The sequence below is a fragment of the Leuresthes tenuis genome, unplaced genomic scaffold, assembly GCF_036924035.1.
Source record: "Leuresthes tenuis unplaced genomic scaffold, fLeuTen1.0.hap1 SCAF_24, whole genome shotgun sequence".
In the NCBI taxonomy this organism is placed as follows: domain Eukaryota; kingdom Metazoa; phylum Chordata; class Actinopteri; order Atheriniformes; family Atherinopsidae; genus Leuresthes; species Leuresthes tenuis.
This window is the reverse complement of record NW_027325378.1, coordinates 9,476,098-9,496,691: the sequence shown is the minus strand read 5'-3', so window position 1 is coordinate 9,496,691 and position 20,594 is coordinate 9,476,098. Positions and strand designations below refer to the sequence as shown.

The window sequence follows — 20,594 nt, the reverse complement described above, 5'->3', positions numbered from 1 at the left end:
ATTTGAATGAATGCACGTGGTATGCATACTGTTAGGCACCCATACTTAAAGCCCCAGTCATGCTCAGATTGACCTAAGATTTTGTTATTTTTCATGATCTCTTAGTCAACAAGGATCAAACATGAGAGAAAAAACATGCTGAGCATCCCAGCATCCTCCCACGCTGGACAACCTGCAGATCAAATCAGTCCGGTAACAAGAGGACATAGTTTTATTTGAAAAATCCTTAAAGCTCCTGTAACACCTGACATTGAATAGATGAGAGGCTTACCGGATGGTAATACCAGGCCTTACAGTCTCCTCTCTGCCCCTCCCAGCTGCTGCAACTAGGTTTGATTTCCTGTTTAGGTTAAGGTTGTCCTCACTGGATAAACAAAGGATCCAGCAGTTGACTGGGGGGAATTCTTGGGCATTGGTGCTGTTAGTAAAACCCTCTTATGAGAAATAAGTGTTGAGTAAGCTCCTGAGGATTAGCTGCGACAGTCTGAAAGGGCTGAGGGTGCCTTGGAGAATGCTGCCTCATTTTCAACAATGAGGTGATGGGGGTGGCGAGGCTCTGGTAGAGGTACATGAATTGCTGATGCTTGACAGAATAAAACTTTGAAAATAAAGTTGTGTTGACTCCGTTTGGTGTCTGATTCCCTCTATATTAACTTCAATCACCCCACTCCTCCCCCCCAATATTTTTTTGACTGATCCATTATATGCTCTATTATATTGTTAGTATAGCAAGTTCTATTTATGCAGCAGACACCAGCAATGATAGGTGTGAATCCTTTGAAATGACCAGGATTTCTGAAAACATTACAAATAAATATGGTGTTATCTTCATCTGTGTCACAATCATATCAAACAAAATCTGACAAGACAAATATCACACCAGCAGTTACTCTTTTCTCATCTTTACTGAACTAACTTAGTAATCTCTCACAGCCTCCTTTAGCAGCAGCACCTCCTTCAGTTGTTTGCTGCAGCAGTTTATGAGAACTGCACAGCAATGAGTAGGAATTCTGGACCATTCCTCCTGACAAAACTGTTTCAGTTAATCAATATTACAGTTTTAACAGAACAATTAACTCATTTGAGATGACTTGGCCATTTCAGGAACAGGAGTTTTCTTTTGTTTTATCAATTATTTAATTTATTTATTTATTTATTTAATGCTGATTTACCAGTGTGTGTTTAAAATATGATTTTTCTAAATTATCTTTCCCTCAGCACTTGCAAGGCATGAATTTCCTTGGGAAGAAAAGCAACCCAAAACCATGATGCTTCTTCCACCATGCTTCACAGTTTGATTGAAGTGTGGTGGTGGTGTGCAGTGTCCCCCATGTTTGCACCGAACACTTTAAAGGACACCACTTTTGGTCATTAATTTCTTTATAATGAACACATTAACAAAAAGTATATGTTTAGAATGTGTTTTTAATTATATGTATTCCACCTAATTTCAGATTATGTGAAATAATTAGATGCACGTTAACCTCTTAGTGTGGTCTTTGAAGGACACTCACTCCTACAGAGATTAGGTAATGCTGCATTCGTTGACAGTTGTCTTAGTTTGGATTAATGAAAACTAAGGTTTACAGAATTCTTTTTTTGTTAGACTGCATTTGTCTACGACTTAAATTAAGATGGTTTTCAAAATATTTATCCTGGTCATTTCACAACCTTTTCTTACAGTACATTAGCAGTAATGCACAGGATATCGAGGAGATCCAGGAACAGCAACATTCAAAAAGGGGAGAATTATTACTGCACTTTACTCTCATATCAAAACTAAATAGGTGATCAATATCATGTCACATGTGTGATTATAGGTGGGGTGGCTGTGGCTAAGGAGGTAGGATAGCTGCCTTGAAATCAAAAGGCTACTGGTTCGTTCCTCAGCTCACCTCTCAAAGTCTTCTTTGACAAGATTCCCATCATGTGAATCACTTTGGAAAAGCATCTGCTAAATGCAGTGCAATGTAACGGTGGCCGAAGTTTCCACAGATTTTTTTGTTTGGCTGAGGGAGGCATGAGGCAAATGTACAGCTTTACTGAAAATCAATCATAGCATAAATATGTTAACTCAAAGAATAAAAAAGCTGTTGGATTTTGGTGGAAACCTGAAAACTGAAATATCTCAATAACAACTGGATGGATTTCCATCGGTCATTGTGAATAAATTCACGGTACTAGAAGATGTATTGTAAAAACTTTTGGTATTTCTTTACCTCCACTAAGCTTCAGCTTTACTTGATGCAACACAGAAGTATTTTATACTGACTAGGCAACACATAATAGAATAAATATAACACATAATAGTAAACACTTTACCTGTGAAAAAGCAGTGTTGGCTTTACTATTGTGACCATTATAGCAGAGTTTGGCTAAATGTATGTTCTTGAACTTGCATCCATAGTAGATTGTGATCATAAACCGCTGTGGTTTTCTTACATGAGCTTGATGCATCTTAAAGTTCTATATAATTCTATTAAATGCATGTGAACTATTAGACAAAAAAAGTTATAAAAACTAAATCAGTTATATACATTTTCATTTATTTGGTATATATTTACATTATCATAGAAAAGGAGCAAGCTGATCAACAGCCAGTGAAGAATATGAACAAGCACCCTAGTGGAGGGAGATTTGTCAGTTTGCATTTATAACATATTCACCTTTCTTGATTTAGAGCATGTAAATATTTTTGGTTACAGTGGTGAAAAAAAAAATCCAAAACATCTGTACACATTTCATAAAACACATGATCATATTTATTTTGTGTTTAATTGTTATTTACACAATCTTGTGCCTAATAAGTGCAGTATCAGTGCTTGCTAAGGACTTAAAATGACAATAATCAGAATCTTTGAGACAGTTATCACGCGAGGATTTCTTTGACATCCTCTTCCTTTTGAAAATGATCCAAAATAAAGCATGCAAATCTCTGATCATTATCATTATGATAATGCCAATCACCTTGATTCTTCCTACGCCTGCTCATTCTGCTCTATGTTGGCCACAAGGCCTTTGGTGTCCACAGGGACTTGGTTAGGATTGTTTGAGTATAACTTATTGTCAAAGGTGCACTCTCCCAGCTCGGGTGTGGGTATCCGTTTACGGAAGAGGAGGAAGGCACCAAGTCCAATTATGGCAATTACAATCAGTACTGTTGCCACAGTGATGCCAGCAGACCCATGTGAAGGTTCTTCAACACTATGAACTGAGGAGGCAACACAGATCAAAGTCAGTTATCAGTTATACATTTAAAGCTTGAAATATTTTCCTCAGCATGTACTTTAATTAGATTCTATTGACTTACCAAAAGATGGAGGCTTTTCTGTGGGTGGAATAACTGCAAAAAAAAAGATAACAAATACTCTGTTTAAGTGACCGAGTCAATTAGAAATTAAAGAAGAACTGATTAAACTTACTTTTCAGCATTTTGCAGATATAAGATCTATATCGTCTGCAGCTGGTTGTACTCCACTGTCCGCTTTCAGACTGGATTTCCACGCATGAGTCTGACTTTGGCATTTCGCTTTGCCAGTTGGTATAGTCCACAACGCTGTTATCGATCCACATCCACTTCTCTGAAACAGAGAAATGGCACTTTAGTGACCAACAGCTGCTCATTCGACATACAATACAATGCAACTTCAGAAAAACCTCTTTTGCTGGTAAGAGTTGAGTAGGATAAGTGTGTGTTTGAACAAAATTAATATTGCTGGAAGGTTGTAGAGAAAAACACTAGAAACATTTTAATCTAAGGCTGAAACAGCATCTTGAGAAAATAATTAATTTCCTTAAAATGTTGTAAACTGATGGTTTTACTTTTGTCAAAACAGCAGTAAATGTTATTTAAAAAAAACTATGTGGAATTTTACATACAGTTACATACAGTGGAAGAAAATATATTCATCTGAATTTACTTCTTAGGTATTTGTGCTGAAGCTTTCCCTTTCTCTTGTTATTTTATAGTATATTTCTACTTTATTTCTTTTCACAAGTAAAACTACATATGAGAAGTAACTGGATACTTAATTTGTTCATCATAAGATATTAAGCTTTATTAAAGGTTAAAGGCTCTTGAAACAAGCACAAATATCTTGTAGTTATACTCATTATGCTTCAGCTTTTTTTATATAGTTATATATCATGAGATAAGTTGTATATGGTACTTTGTGGTCTAAATATATGGATAGATTCTAATATATACGTTTACTCCTCAGTTTTTTTTCTTTTGCTCGCAATAATCATAGAATATTAACAATACCTAAGCTGCAAATACAACAGATTAACTCATCAAGTGTTATGTCATCAGGATACTAATGGACAGCATGGCAACATTTATACCATCAAATATCAGTCAAACTACAACTCTGATATATTTATTTTGATGATTTCATAGGGAATAATAGAAAATAATTCGGTCCTTACCAGGTCTTAACATTAGGGAAGTACAACAGACAAATAGCAAGATGTGGCTTATTATACTGTCATTATTTTTTTTAACAAAAGAAACAAAAAGTATGTTTTTAACAAAACTAACTACTCCCAATGATTCAACATATTTTAGAACAATAACCTGAAGTAAATGTTTTCCATATGAAGTTCTCAGTCTTTCACATTGTTTTGGAGGAGGTTTGACTCACTCTTTATTCCAGTGTTGCTTCGGTTCATTGAGGTTTGCAGCATTTGTTTATGCACAGGTTTCTTAAGGTCCCACCACAGCAGTTCAGTCAGGTTGAGGTCTTGACTTTGATTGGACCATTGCAACACCATGAGTCTTTTTTCTTGTGCTTTGGATCATTGCGTTTCATGATCCAGTTTCTGACAAGTTTTAGCTGTCAGATAGATGGTCACACATATCATCAGCCCCCCACCACTGTGCTTGACAGTTGGTATGAGGTGATTGTGCTGATTAGATATGTTTGGTTTTCTCTAAACATGCTGTTGGACATTATTACCAAACATCTCCACAACGATCTTGTCTATCCAAAGAACAGAAGTTTAGTTGGTTTGTTCATTTACTACATTACAAGCCTGTGCAGCTGTGCTGCAATGTTCCCTTTAGAGAGAAGAGACTTTCTCCTGCAACCTTTTAAAACAAGCCATACTTTTAAGCTATTAAATCATAGGAGTTTTTCAAACACTGCTTCTGCATCTTGGCTTAATTTTTGTTAAATAAAAAATTACACAGTGTAATATGTAATTTTGGTGTTCATCTAAGATTATATTTACCTAATTTTAAGACGTAGTAAGAACCAGATGAGTTTTTTAATTATGTGTTGATAAGTGAAGCCCTACAATAGAAAGAGGGTGTACTTTAATTTTTAGGGTTAAGGTTAGAGTTAGGGTCGCTTTTCTGGGATGGGCTCCCAACATGGAAACAAAAAACCTGGTTAATAGCAGTAGAGCATGGAAAATAGAACTTCTTGAAGTTAGGGTTAGGGTTCTTCAATCAGAAACTCTTATTGTGAGAGACGTTTTCCCTTTCATCATAAGATTTTCAATTTTAGACCTGAATGCTTGATAACTGAGTTGAAGTGATTAACAGAATGTAAATGTTTTGGCTGAAAACAGCTCCAGTATTCACTACCATCATGTGACTTGTAAAGACCAATCCAGAAGCTTTTGGCACCATCCTGTAGGAGCTCCAAGTTCTGCTGAATGAAATTCCCTTCACTAGGGTCCTCAATACTCACAAGAGAAGCACCTGACAACCAAAATAGCATTACGTTAGAGCCCACAAATATGATAATATATTAGTTAATTGGTGAAATTCTTCATAACTTACCCATTTTCAGACATTCAACTGAGGCATGGGCCCAGTTGTCTACCTGAGAACTGTGGAAGGAATAACAATGGCCTTTGAAAGGTATCCAGGCTTTTTGTCTCTTTGACTCCGGACAGTTGCCGGGAAGCTGTGGCGGCTCAGTGGGAGCTAGAGCTGAAAAAAAAACGCCCAAGAATCCAGTCCGCTCTCAGAAACTGTTATGGAACCATGCTTAGTTTTTGTGTATAAAGTAACTGAGAGACCCACTGACCTGATGACTTTTTGCAAATGGAATAGTAGGTACTGGTGCATGGTGCCGTCTTCCACGTGCTGTCCACATCCATGTACACACAGCCATAGTTCATTTTAGGCTCATTTTCCCCCCATTTGGTGAAAGAGAGAAGCCAATTATCAACCCACTTAAAGCGACCACCAGTCTGAAAAGATACAAATAACAGTACTTTGTGTAAAATAAAAAACAAAAGTTTAAACTTAAAATCATGCTGTAACAGGTAGACTCTTTACCACATTGCTATTGAGGCCAATCCATAAAGGCTCATTGTGCTTGACAGTCTGCAAGGTGACGTATGCCTGCATTACAGGGTCCAGGATGCTGGCCAGATCTGCATCATCTGCTTGGCACTGTCTCCTAGCCTCATCCCATCTCATCTTCTGGGCTACCAGTTTGTAGGAGTCATTGCCAAAATTATAAAAAGTCTTCGGTGACACAGTTGTGGGTTGGACTTGAATTTGGGAATCTGAATAGACAAGACACATTAGTTGGTGCTTGAATTACTTGAAAGGAAAACATGTCACATTTCCCTTTAACTTTTCATTTCTGTACTTAGGAATTTCAGTGGAGCAAACCCAAAAGAATGAATGAAACAGAAGTTGTGGTCTGTACTTAATAACACCTCCTCTGGCAAGAACAACTTATTAATGCTTGTAATAGACAACATAGATAATTAGCCTCTCAATTCTTGTTTAAGGATTTTTTTTTTTTTACGAACAAAAGTCTTCAAATTCAGTGAAACTCTTGGGCCGTAATACATACACTATTTCTTTAGGTTCTCCTCAGAGTTTTTATGATATTTAGTTTGCTTTGCTCCTATTAAATACATTTATCAAGGATTCAAAGCTGCCTTTAAGAACAATATCAGCATTTTGGTGTAATGTTTCTTTCCACAATGTGTTTTTGATATAATCCATTTGTTCCTCTATGAGCAAAATATTCCTTGTGCTGCACACAAGGAAGCACAGGCCCAAAAAAGAATCACTTCAAGCTTGTGCTTAACAGTTAGAGAAATGCTTTTTTGTGTGTGTGTGTTTGAAATATTGCAAACGTTTTCCTCCAACCATGTCCATTTGCAAACTTTTAGCTTGCCCAGGAAAGGTCTTTAGCCCTCAACCAGAAACATTATTTTGTACTTGTAGCAATGGAATGTTTTTTAGGGTTTTCAGATAGTCCATGTTAGCTGACATTTCTTAATTATAATATGAAATTGTCACACCTTAAAATGTTCTGCTGTCCTCCTACAGCCTTTTCTTGCTTTATGAGCATAAATTATTCAGACTTTCAGAGTTCAAGGGTGCTAGGGAGCCCAAAGCTGCTCATTGTTTGGGTACATTAAGAGAAAATTGCATCACTTCACATTTTCTGGCAGTGACTGTGACCAAATTGCTTAAAACAACTAAATAAATACAACTTAAGGTCTTGTTGTTTGGTTAATCAGTAAGAGCTCAAATATCTCAGTGTGCCCAAACTTTTACATGATGCTTCTCCCCCTTCTCACTCTAAAACTCTGGATTACAAAATTAAATAATGTACTTGACTAAACATTGAAAATAATGTTTCATGATTAACTTTAAGTCATCGGAAAATCAGTTTATTGACGCCCAGCTATGAAAAATAACAGACATTTTTATCGAACTTTATCTTGCCGCTCTATCAGTGTTATTTATGATTGTATGGCTTTGACAATGTTACTCACCAACATGTTTTTTACAGATGAAGCCATGATTTGAGCTACAGTCATCCACCTTCCACTGTCCTTTTTGCTTGATGACGCTGCCTACCATGATCACACAGTCATACAGCTGTCAGGCAGAAAAGGGTAAAAAGGGTTAAGGGTAGCTTTCTGTGTTTTACCCTTTTAAGAAAAATTACAACTGTATTTATCCCAGTGGGGAGAATGTATGCATTACCTCTGCAATGAAGGGTCAAGAGTCAGTTATACCAAAAAATGGTATTGACAGAAATTTTTAACTATTTTATAACTTTTATAACTCAGATGATTTGAATTGTAATGGTGTGTCACAATTCATTAGCTCCTCAAATGTTTTTAATGGCTTATTCTTAACTGGAAATGTAAATTTGTAACTAGCCAAGTAAAAAGTTGGACATTTCTCTTTACGGTGTAATCAAGAAAAACTATACGCTGGTGTGAAATGGTTGTACATAATCAAAACTGCAAATCTACTTTGCTACTGTTCGTGTAGTTGTATCAGAAGAACAATTTTCTCAGTAAAAATTGATTTGGTAGTGAAAGGCCAACTTTTAACTGTTGACTTTAAGACAGTAGCTTGTTGGTCAGGTTTATTCTTTACAGCGACATTCATATGTTTACAAAAATGCCTATTATGCTGTGTAATATTAGTGTTATAAGTTATTAGTCAAGCCGAGTGGTACCAAGTTAGTTCAGTTGTAATAATTATTTTATGCTTCTTTTCAAGCTATTTGCATGCAGATTAGTTGCTTTATGTCATTTTATTGTATTTGAGCATGTTAGAGGTGAGAAAGCTATAGATGTATAAGCTGCCATTGTAACAACCTCAGTAAAGTATTGTCCACGAGGCCCTGATGAGGGATGCCCTTTGGCCCAGTTGGTGTATGAAATGCGTTTGCCGTCTGTCCACACAAAGTGCATCTCCCAGTTGACATCATTCATGCCAATCCACAAATCATTGTTGTAGAGCAACAACTGTGTTGTGAGGAATACTGGCAAGAAAGACCCAATAATTCATTCACTTATATGGAACATTTAAAACTTTCAAACACAAAAGGAAGTGCTTTTGATCATTTGCTAAATGTGGCAGCATTGCTGATGTAGCTCACCTTGTTCGTTCTCGCTGTCGATGGACAACAGATTTCCTCCCTCTTGTTGGCAGTGTTTCCTGGCGTCGTGCCAGTTCTTAGTCTCCTTGATGAATTTGTAGCACTGTGTAAACAAGATCATTTTGAAATCACAGCTGACCGTGTTCATTCAAGCTTGGTCAGAAATGTGTTTTATGCATTTTTATGCATTGCATATGACTGGAAAACGTTTAATTAGAATTCTGGAAGTGGGAGTAATCCATGTCTCTTAAAGTTACAAAGAAGAATAATCTTTTTTTAGTGCCTCAGTGGGAAAATGAGATTCAGAATAAGATAAGTAGAAAAATAGGTATTGCTCTGATGAGCAAAACAGTAAAAAATCATTCAGCAAAAACAGTTATCACAGAGTGAGCAGAGTTAAAATTGATTTACCATACAACTAATCTGTGTAATATGTAGCAATGCATAATTACCTTTCCTTGGAAGGCTACCCACTCAGGTGCACATCCTCCTTGAGGAACTGTAGTTGGTTCCATTGTTGTATTCAGAAAGCTACCGCTTCTTTTGCAAATAGATGGAAGCTCCATACCACAGTTAATATCATTCCAGTAGCCTATGTATGCAGAATTTAGGGAGGACAGTCACAGGAGGAAATCGCCGGTAGCTAATATATACTAAACTAGATAAGGATGAAGTGTTTCTAAATTAGACTCACCCATTCCTTTGTACATAGTCACACAGTTTTCATCATTGTTAGCGAAGTTGGGCTCATTGTGTTCCCATGCAGTGTAAGTTACAGGTGTCCCATCCAGCCAGCTAGAAACAGAAAGAAGAAAATAAAATGCCAGTCATAAAGAGCTGATGGAAGCCACCGGTAGAAAGCCAACATTCAAAGTGTTTTGCTTTAATATTGTTGTTTAATTTACCTAAATGATTTATCCAAATTCACTGTCAAGCCAATGTAGTACTGTACTTGAGGAAGCTGTCCTATCTGTTAAAACATAAGCATAAGAGGGACACTTTTACACAGGTCAGGAAGTCTGAAAGGATTTGACATGGTGCCCTTTTTACCGTCTATATTTGGTAATAAAATGTATTTCTCACTTGTTTCCAGAGGAACTTCCTCTCACTCTCCCCTGTGATGACTGCAAGTTCACCAAAGTTTCTTTTGCAGTGAGCTCTGGCTTCTTCCATTGCTAACGCGTCTTTGTTGATGTAGTAGTGAGTGTCATTGTATATTAGCCATCCATCGTCTGTGGTGTTGTATGCTGCAAAGAGAACAAACAGCTGTCAGAAGTCCACAACAGTATGAACTGCTGGAGTGCTTCGAGCCAGAGATAACATCATCTGTTGCTGAACTGTTGCTGAATTTGTGTGTTGTTTTTGTGTTTTGTAAAGTCTTGTCTATCTTTTTGTGTTTTTGGTTATGCTGTCTTTTGTGAAATTTTACGTTTTCTCTCTTTATTGATTTATTTTTGATTGTGTCATCCTTTGCAGGTCAGTTTTGCTGGGTTCTGTTTAGGATTTTCAGTTTCTCAAAGCTTGTTCTTTTCTTACCAGGATGTATCACTGTGGCAACGTATGGTGAAAACTGGACCATGTTAAGTTCAGAGATAAGAGATCAGCTTTCCTTCTTGCTATTCTTACAGCACCTGTGTTGCTTCTCAATCTTCTTGAAAGTTTTAATTGTGATTGGTCACTTGATGCCAGCTCTGCCTTTTTTTGCTGAAAGCGCATATTTATCCAGTGTAAGAAAACCTGGGTTGACTCACTGAATTAATAACCAGTATTTTAGTACTGCTGATCAAGATCTCCAGTGTTAGTTGTTAGCAATATCTGAACAAGATCACCTAAAGATACCTTGTATGTTGAATCTGCTTCATAGTACAGGTCTCTTACATTAGATAAAAAACACCTCAGATGACAAGCAAAATAAGATATAATAGAGTGCGAGTATGTGTATGAAAAACTGTGTACACTTTGACTGCTTCCATAGAGATTAGGAGGGTAAGTAGCACCCAGGTGCTGCTAATCAAATGCACTTAATTAAATGATCATCAGCAAGTGTGAGCACCTCTATAAAAGAAGTTTGGCAAGTTTGAAGGTCTGGAGCACAATACTGTCTGTTAGCACAATACAACAGGGAGAGACGTCAGCAATAATCTTAGAAAAACAACTGTTGCTGCCCATCGATCTGGGAAGGGTTATTAGGCCATCGTTCTACAGAGAGAAAGATTGTGCAATGCTCAGAGAAACTGCAAAAACACCAAGAGCTGCATCTCAGACTCTACAATTAGAAAAAGACTAAACAAGTATGACTTGTTTTGAGGGGTGGTGTCACTCCACGGTGAAAATTTGTCTCGTTCCCATTTATTGTCTCGTGACTTCCTGTTTTATTTTGAAAAGTAACTCTCCTCTCATTTCAGGTCACTTGCCTTTCCCTCCTGTGTCACCATATGATTGTCTTCCCCTTATTCCTGATAGTTTCCACCTGTTCCCCATTACCCTCTATGTGTTTAAATAGTCTGCATCTCCCTTTGTCCTGTGCCAGAGTGTTTTGTCCTATCAATCACCTCAGCCGTATTCCAAGACCTTGACCAAGCTATAGGTGTCATTACATCGTTTGTTTATTTGTCCCCATAATTGTTCTCTTGTTTACCTCCTTCAGGAGTTGTGTTTTTTGCTTAGAACCTTGTTTTACGTTTTATTCTTAGTGAATTTTTGTTTTTCTCCCTTTAGAGTGATTTTGATCTAGATAGTTCATGAAAGTCGGCACCTGCCATTAATCTATCTCTGCTTCTGAGTCCTATTTCGAGTCTCGGCCTGACAGGTTGCAGGAAAAAGCCTCTTATCTCTAAAAAGAACATGGCAACACTGTTTAGATTTGCAAAATTGCAAAGATCAATGTCCTTTGGACAGACAAGACCAAAATGGAGCTGTTTGGTCATAATACACAGCAGGATCGGTGACAGCAAGGTTGGCTCACAGTGGACCATGAAACAGAGCAATGATCCCAAACAAGGCAGCAAATCTACAACAGAATGACTAAAAAAGAACCTGGAAAAAAAAAGTCTGACATATAGAAAATTACATCAAGTTTCTGCTGCTAATAATGCTTCTACAAACTGTTGAATCATGAGGTGGACACACTGCTTCTGCATGCTTCTGCATTTTGGCTTACATTTTGTTAAATAAATAATGAGTGTAGTATGTCTTTATGTTCATCTTAGGCTTTCTTTATCTTTTAAGACTTTTAATATGTCCTGAAGAGGATGTGCTTACTTTTTCACAAGACCGGAAACCAATTATGTTAAATATTATGTTCAAATATTGATATTCATCTAAAGCTAAATAAAGACACAATAATAAAGCTTCATTGTCAATGTAATCCCTTCAAGTGTTGTTGCTATATATCAGACAGGACCGAAGTGATTGATCGACTGACTGATCAACATTGTTTGGCAAAATAAATCCAGAAAACTGAAACATGACACTGCTGAGACCTACCGACTTGAACTGTGACAGGGTCTGGATTGGGAGTTGCACCTGAAAAAAGAAGTATAATTAGACTCGCAAATCTAAACAGGAATAGGCCTTAGTTAATCCAGATGAGGTTTTACCTTTACGTATCTGACAGATCCAGTTGTTGTAGCTCTCACAGTGCCGATCATTCCAGTGCTTTACGTAGTTAAGCTTGACTTCTACGCAGTGTTCATTATCATTGTGGTTGTTTGGTTCCCCATAGTCGAAGTTCTCAAAGTCATACTATGTCAGTTTTTGGAAAAATACATGATTAGGTCAGGGTTTGGATTAGCAGAGAGGAAATCTTTGATTGCAGTGAGATGCTACATACAGGCGAGCCATCACTCCAGACAAAACCTTCATTGGGACCCTGAAGTCTGAGGCCGGTCCAGAATGTTTCTGACGTATAAAAACTTTAAGGGAGCAGAAAACACAAGATTATTGATGATCACTTGAACTGCCTTATATGAACTCATGACACGTACAAGCTGCTGGTGCAAGCTAACATACGTGGACATTTTCAGGTCCTCCTCATTGTGTATGCTCATCAGGTCTCCACCAATGTCCTTGCAGAAGTTCAGAGCTTCGTCCCAGGTCTTCTTAAGGTTATTCTTCTTGTAAACCTTTTTTCATTTGTGAAAAAACAGAGATACTTTTTTGCTCTAATTTTATAAGAAGCGCTCAATTCACAGATCATGTCAGTTTATTCACTTACTTTGAAGCAGATATTTCTGTCGGCCAAGGCGTTCCAACCAGAAGCACAGCTCAGGGCTGGGGTGGTGGGAGGAAGTGTTGTTGGCTGTACACCCTCTGCCTGCTTCTTGCAAATATACTTCTCCTTACTGCTGCAGGCGATAACATCCCATAATCCAGCAAAGGTCCCGGTTGTCATGGCAACACACCCCTGTTTTCTGTCTTTTGTTGTACACATTGAAAGAAAAAGTAAAAAAAAAGAAATTGTACTTGAAATTGTAATTGTGCTAAATTTTACAACCAATCATACACATTGAGGAAAGTGTCATAGAATAAATGATGATTTTGGGGCATTGAAAGGAAAGACACACACCTACAGCCATTTAGCTGCACTCCACTGACAAAGATGGGATGATATTTTACAAGTATAATCTTCACCATGTTATTTTTATTTTTTTACCCCATAGCATCTTAAACAGCACTACATACAAATTGCAACTGAGTCTTTTGAAATGCCAGAAAATTTGCTGGAACTTTGTTATTAATTGATTTAAATCTTCAGATGACACAAAAACATTAAAAATGACAACAGTTCAAACAGCCCATCCTACTCCACAGGTTTGAACAGATATCAAATCTTACTTTTCTTAATTAATCTGTTAATACAGTCTACTTCAAAGAAAATTCTAATGCTCAGGCCATATATGGATTAATTAAATATTTAATACTACACACGTGGACAAAATTGTTGGTACCCCTCAGTTAAAGAAGGAAAAACCCACAATTCTCACTGAAAGCACTTGAAACCTACAAATGTAACAATAAATAAAAATTCATTGAAAATTAAATAATCAAAATCAGCCATTTTATATTAACTATTTCATATTAACTTTCATATAACTTCCTTCTTAAGATTGTACAGACACCTGCCCCTTAGATTATTTGTTCATTCTCCTCAAGGAATTATTTAATTACTGTCATTAATAAATCAATATTGTATAAGACATTATATAGGACGTCTCCACATTTACAGTATAGCACATAAAAAGTAGCTTGCATAAAGATAAAGCAAAAGTTTTTTTACAAAGATATACAGAGTTTAAAAATGTGTGTTCTACCTGGCATGCCCACATTGAAATGAGTGAAGGTGACCTTTCTTTTGGTTGTCCATATGAAATTGTGCCTGTCTGCTGTGTTGGAAAAGCCTGTCCAGAAATACTTCTCTGGTCTCAAACCCATCAAACTGACCAGGAAAGCATTCTCATATCTGCATTAAAATGCAAAAATTTTAAATTACTTCAAAATAAAGCCTTGAATTAATTGAATTCATTTTATTGAAAACTACAATTAGTTACCTGTTAGCCACGTCCACCAGGTTAGCACCAGCCTCTGAGCAGGCTTGCTTCGCCTCTTCAAATGTTTTTGTCTCAGCACCAATGTTGTAACAGTATGACTCAAACCTTGTGGAGCCCTAAAAAAACAAAATACTGAAATACTAAATCTGAAAATGCCTTTTTTCATTCTTCTTTACATTCTTTCTTTTTATTCTTCTTTTTTAAACAATCCTATTTACAGTAAAGCACATCACTCACAAGCTGGCATCCTGGGTTGACTTCCTCATGGATGCCTCCAGATGGTTTGGTGGAAGCCTTCTTCTTACAGATATACCCATATGTCTTCTCACACATGTGATCTGCCCACTTCCCATCCTACATGAGAGATGAACAGACTATTAGAGCAGAACAAGTGTGTCCATAAACAAAAGTATTTTGTGTATAAAGAAAAGGCTGTTTTTGCAGTCGGACAAAAATGAGTGTTACCTTTCCCCGGATGATGATACAGTCTTCCTGGTAGTTGGTGGCGTGAGAAGGCTCATCACTCTGCCACTGGGTGAAGGTGACATGAGAGTGATCGGACCACTCGAACAGCATCTGGTTCCTCTGATCGTTCAAGCCAATCCAGAGCACATCTGTTGGCTCTGATGTGTGAAATGCACACATAGACGTTAAGTAGACATATTTCAAAACTCTTCAAAAGGACAAAATATCAATATCACCTTTGAATATCAATTCAAAGGTGTGAAAGTGATTGGTTGTATGAAGAATTGTCATATTTCTCATCATTTCAGCAGAAGTAGGCAGCTATCCATCCATCCATTATCTGCCGCTTCTCCGGGGGTCGGGTCGAGGGGTCAGCAGCTTGAGCAGAGAAGCCCAGACATCCCTGTCCATGGCGACTTCCTCCAGCTCTTCCAGGGGGACCCCGAGGCGTTCCCAGGTCAGCTGAGAGACAAAGTCTCTCCAACGTGTCCTGGGTCTCCTCCCAGTGGGACATGCCTGGAACACCTCACCAAGGAAGCGTCCAGGAGGCATCCTGATGAGATGCCCCAAGCCACCTCATCTGGCTCCTCTCGGTGCGGAGGAGCAGCGACTCTACTCCGAGTCCCTCCCGAGCTTCACACCCTATCTCTAAGGGAGAGCCCACCCTGTGGAGGAAGCCCATTTTGGCCGCTTGTATCTGCAATCTTGAATTTGTAGGTGCTGATTCTCATCCCTGCTGCTTCACACTCACCTGTGAACCGCTACAGTGAGAACTGATGACCACGGCCTGATGACGCTAACAGATCAGATTGGTGACAAAGGGCAGCCCTGATGGAGTCCAACCCTTACCGGAAACACATCCGACTTACTGCCAGCTATGCGGACCAAACTCTGACAACTGTCACACAGATGCCGAACAGCCCTATTAAGGGGTCTGGCAATCCATACTCCTGGAGCCTCCCCCACACGACTCCCCGATGGACACGGTTGAATGTCTTCTCCAAGTCCACAAAACACATGTAGACTGGTTGGACGAACTCCTATGCACCCTCTAGGACACTTCTGAGGGTGTAGAGCTGGTCCACTGTTCCATTACCAGGACGAAAACCACACTGCTCCTCCTGAATCCGAGATTTGACTACCCAACAGATCCTCCTCTCCAGCACCCCCGAATAGACCTTACCAGGGAGGCTGAGGAGTGTGATCCCCCTGTAGTTGGAACACACCCTCCGGTCCCCCTTTTTAAAGAGGGGGACCACCACCCTGATCTGACAGTCCAGAGGCCCTGTCCCCGATGTCCATGCAATGTTGCGTGAGGCGTGTCAACCGAGACAGCCCTACGACAGTTCCTCAAGGCCAGAGCCTTCCTAAGGTAAGCCATCCACCCCTTGTCACTTTTTGACAACCTCGGCAACTTCAGCCCCAGAAATGGGAGGCCCCACATCCGATCTTTCTGACTCTGCTTCCTCATTGGTAGGCGTGTTGATGGGATTGAGGAGGTCTTCGAAGTATTCCCCCCGCCGACTCACAACGTCCCTAGTTGAGCTCAGCAGAACCCCTTCCACACCTTACACGGTGTTGATGGCGCACTGCTCCCCCCCGGGCTGCCGGATGGTGGACCAGAATCTCTTCGAGGCTGTCCAGAAGTCGTTCTCCATGATATCACCGAACTCCTCCGATGCCCAAGTTTTTGCCACAGCAATCGCGGAGGCTGCATTCCACTTGGCCCATCGGTACCCATCAGCTGCTTCCAGAGTCCCACTGGCCAAAAAGACCCGATAGGACACCTTCTTCAGCTTGACGGTATCCCTCACTGGTGTCCACGAGTGAGTTTGAGGGTTGCCGCCAAGACAGGCAGCGAGTTTCAGTAAATATGCTTAAATGCAGCAGTGCCGACTGATACTGGTTAATCATACGCTTTCTATTATTTAAATAACGATGACCTATTCTTAGCCAGGTTATTGCAACTTTAATAAAAGTTTATAGTTTAAAGAATAATCACATGTAATGTTTGCGCATGAGAACATATGCTGTTGCTACAGTCTTTTCACATTACTCTCTGGATGAACAAAACGTACACAAAGGGGCTCTTTGTTTTGTTGTTGTTTCATTTGTATGCCTTATTGTAGACTTACTGTATCCAGACTGAGATATGATGAAGCTCTGCTCCTCTATATTGTGTATGCTGGCCAAATCTCCTCCCTCTTTGTGGCATGCAGCCAAGGCATCCTTCCACATCTTTTTATTTCTCTCCAGGTAGTAACAGCTACCTGCATAAGGAACCCAGTGACTGGGGCAGAAGCTGGGCGCTTTGACTGTGGAAACACACAGATGGAGCGAAGAAACATAATCAACTGCGGTTTGGACAGTAAGGACTTACTTCAATAGTAAACCACATTCTGAGTGTGTTGGATGGGGATTTTACTCTGTGGTGGGGGTAGACTGGTAGAGTTTCCTCTTCGACAAATGTAGCCAAGTTTCTTGGAGCAGGCGCTGCTCTCCCACTTTGAGGCTTTTGCAGCATTTAGAGTTGCACAGGTGAGCCCGGGCTCTGAGGAAGGATGACCTGTTGGAAACATTGGTTCATTAATGATAAATGAGAGAATTAATTTAAGTTGCTCCAGTCATCAAAAACATATTGTACAATAGAATTTCTACACTAACCAGGGGCCCAGTTTAAGTATCTGAATGGGTTTCCGTTGCTCCACTGCCATCCGCTCTGAAAATCCAAGCTGTTCAGTCCAATCCAAAGAGATGTTCCCAAGTGATTTGTCAACCCTTTGTCAACACATGCATATGACAGCAATTCATTTTCAACAATATGTCAACATAGGTAGCTGACACAATGTTGATGTTGTACCTGCAATGTACGACTGTTCATGTAGTTCTACGATGCTGAGGAGATCAGCTCCCTGCTGCTGGCAGCTCTTCCTAGCCTGATGCCAGGTCAGCACTGCCTGTGCATTCCTCTGATACTGAACCCCTGTGACTGGGTCAGTGTCCCACCCAGTGGAGGCTAGATCATATTAAATACACATAACTCAACAAGTTAAAACCCAAAATAAAATAAATGGTTTACACTAGCACCTTAAAGTAATGTTGACCTGTTGACAGATAAGGACAATAAGGAGGTCGATAAAGTGTCCAGCTTGATAAACATCTACATTCTTATCATGGAAAGAGCTTTTTCATGAGGGGCTATGGTAAAGTGAGATCCCTTTATTTTCCTGTTCCCTTCCTGCTCCAATGTCAGGGGAGAAGACAAGAGGAAAACAAGGACAGTGCTGTGTTGACAACATGAGAGGAAGTGGTGATGTTGTTCTGCTGGGGAGAACAGGGGAGAGGGGTCAGAAAGCAGACCTGTAAGCACCAACCTCCTGATAAAATTATGACGATATGATTATGCATGGTCTGGACTTCTTTCGTCAATCAGCAAATTGTGCAAAGAGTTTGCAACTCTTTAGGAGTGCTGATTATTATGGATGTACGGTGACCTTTTGAAGGTTAATGTTGATGTTACTCACCTCTGTTTGGACAAAACCCCCACTTTTTTGCTTTTTCATAATCTCTGTCCGTAGCACACCACAGCTGTCCATCTGTGCGACCTTCCTTTGTGCAATCAGCATACCACTTTTCATGGAACTTAAATGGGAACTGACAGGGGGCTCCAAAAGCATTACCCCCTATAGTGAAAGTCTCTGAGAAGACACAGATCACAGATTTAAAGATGATAAGAAGCTGTATGAACATGTTGTTTCTACGTTAGGAGCATTAATTTCCTTCTGCTATGACCGTTTCCACTCTTCTAGGATGGAATTCCTCATGACTCTGGGAGTTGGTTGTAGGTTTTCCACAACAAACTTAAAAAGTTGTTTCTTAATGGACTTCACTCTGTGTCTCAACTGTCAGGTTCCAGTTTTCCCTCATTGAAACCACAAAGGTGGAGGTACACTGTTGTCTTAAATGCCATGGCAAAACTGAGCTTTTATTAAACTTGAGTGATCTGGATGTACCAAAAGTACAAATAGTATGCATAAGGTCTAGTTTATGATGCATGACATTATGCTGTTGATTGATTTACCTTTAGATTGCTCTAACTTATGGAAATGACTGGTTGTGAAGCCATTCCGAATGTATTCAAGTCTAACTTTGATGCTAGAACTCTGTGAACCAGTTGGGCCACTCTGGACAGAGTGTGGAGCTGCACGTGCACCATGATACAAATATCTCATCATTATCAGCTGCACTTATGGGTCCATTTCCATTTCTCTGAAATGGAAACCATTTCCCTGAAGGCGGAATTTTTCTCACAATGATTGAATTTCCACATAAGTGATAATTTATCAGAAATCCCTTTTTTTCTGTATATATGACATATTTTGTTATCTGAACTTAAATTCCTACGGTACATATTTGCATTGTCTGTCAAATATCATAACACACTGCATAGGGACTCTCTGAATCATATTTCCAAATTTCCTAGAAAGCTGCTGCACCCTCCATTTTAGCCCCCACCGTGAACCACATTTCGGATTTATTGATTGTGGACAAAGAATTCCTACCTTGAAACCCTTTTGAACAAAGATCATTCTGAGTGCCAAATAGTCTCCAGCGACTCCACACCCCTGAGCCTTTGTAGATCATAACACTCCTCTCCTGTCGGTTGCCCCAGTTTAGGTGCAGGTCCTGGTCTTTTAGGCCAAAAAGGGTCTCGTTCTTGCACTGCCAGTGCTGAAGAATATTATTTTCATCGCATTCAAAGAGAACTACCTTCACCCAATCCTTTATCTCTGTGGCAGCCAGGCACAGCTTGAGGGACAGACTGAGGAGGCGGGACTCAGAAGCCCAGCGAAACTGCTGCTCCTTGGCATGTGGATTACATGGAGCCAGAGTCACTGAAGTGGCTTTCTCCACTTTAATGCACTTGCTGTGGTCCTGGTTGAAGATCAGGAAGGTTCCACTGTCTGGAGAGGAACGGACGCAAGTTATCAAATTACTCCATCACAGTCAAACTTACTGAAACAAATGTGTTTGGAGTACTTACCTATATCAGCGGTGATGCAGAGAACTTGCAGGAGACAGAGAACCACAGCAAATTTCAAACAGGGTAACATCCTCAGTGTTTGGCTTGAACTTGGTTGTGAATGTGGCTGTAGGAGAGATTTCCAGTCATGAAAGAGGAGGTCTGGTGTGTGCAGAGGTGTGTGACAGAGTGCACTAGTGACACAGAGCCATGGTGTCCTCCTCTTAATCACACTGATGGATATCCTGTCACATGGGTAGTTCCGGCTGGTCAAACGACTTCCATAAGCAGACTTTACTTCGCAAAGCAGCTGAAAACAGCAGAAAATGAGTGTCAACTTAGAGGATCTGAAATGGCAAATAAAAGAACTGCGTGATGTATTTTTACACTAATTTATCAAGGAGTTATTTTCAAGTTTAGAAACGTTATTTCAGAAAAAACTAAAACTGTCCAACGTGAGTGCTAAATCTGTTCCCAAAGGACTCAGAGAGCGGAAGTTATGAGTTTTTTAGAGTACCTAATTAATTGTGTTTCAAATGATGTTTTATGAGCCGACAGGTTTTTGAGGACGGGGGTGGAGGGATCAAGGCTCTGGTAGAGGTATATGAATTGCTGATGCTTAACAGAGTAAAACTTTGATGTCTGATTCCCTCTACTTTATCTTCAACCCCCCCA

The 20,594-nt window shown here is 39.4% G+C and overlaps 1 protein-coding gene across 1 annotated transcript; it reads right to left on the bottom strand.

Annotated features, from left to right (window-relative positions):
• Window positions 1-2,525: 2,525 nt before the first annotated feature.
• On the bottom strand, window positions 2,526-20,102 carry mrc1a (mannose receptor, C type 1a). Its single transcript, XM_072378525.1, has 30 exons — window positions 19,941-20,102; window positions 19,459-19,860; window positions 18,421-18,594; window positions 17,757-17,912; window positions 17,561-17,674; window positions 17,322-17,462; window positions 17,032-17,211; window positions 14,897-15,054; window positions 14,669-14,785; window positions 14,432-14,547; window positions 14,195-14,343; window positions 13,099-13,298; window positions 12,894-13,006; window positions 12,715-12,796; window positions 12,482-12,626; window positions 12,369-12,407; window positions 9,966-10,129; window positions 9,788-9,852; window positions 9,577-9,677; window positions 9,335-9,474; window positions 8,883-8,985; window positions 8,599-8,765; window positions 7,759-7,864; window positions 6,293-6,525; window positions 6,039-6,204; window positions 5,789-5,941; window positions 5,591-5,707; window positions 3,423-3,581; window positions 3,311-3,343; window positions 2,526-3,211 (listed from the first exon to the last, which is right to left on the bottom strand). Exons 1-30 carry the CDS (start codon window positions 20,008-20,010, stop codon window positions 2,979-2,981), a joined length of 4,296 nt encoding a protein of 1,431 aa, XP_072234626.1. The 5' UTR covers window positions 20,011-20,102; the 3' UTR covers window positions 2,526-2,978.
• Between the last annotated feature and the right edge of the window lie 492 nt (window positions 20,103-20,594).

Coding starts and splice junctions, on each gene's coding strand:
- mrc1a (XM_072378525.1), bottom strand. CDS start 20,010: ATGTTACCCTGTTTGAAATTTGCTGTGGTTCTCTGTCTCCTGCAAGTT. Junction 14,548..14,668: donor TCAACCCAGGATGCCAGCTT/GTGAGTGATGTG, acceptor TTGTTTTTTTAG/GGCTCCACAAGGTTTGAGTC. Junction 3,344..3,422: donor TATCTGCAAAATGCTGAAAA/GTAAGTTTAATC, acceptor TTTTTTTTGCAG/TTATTCCACCCACAGAAAAG.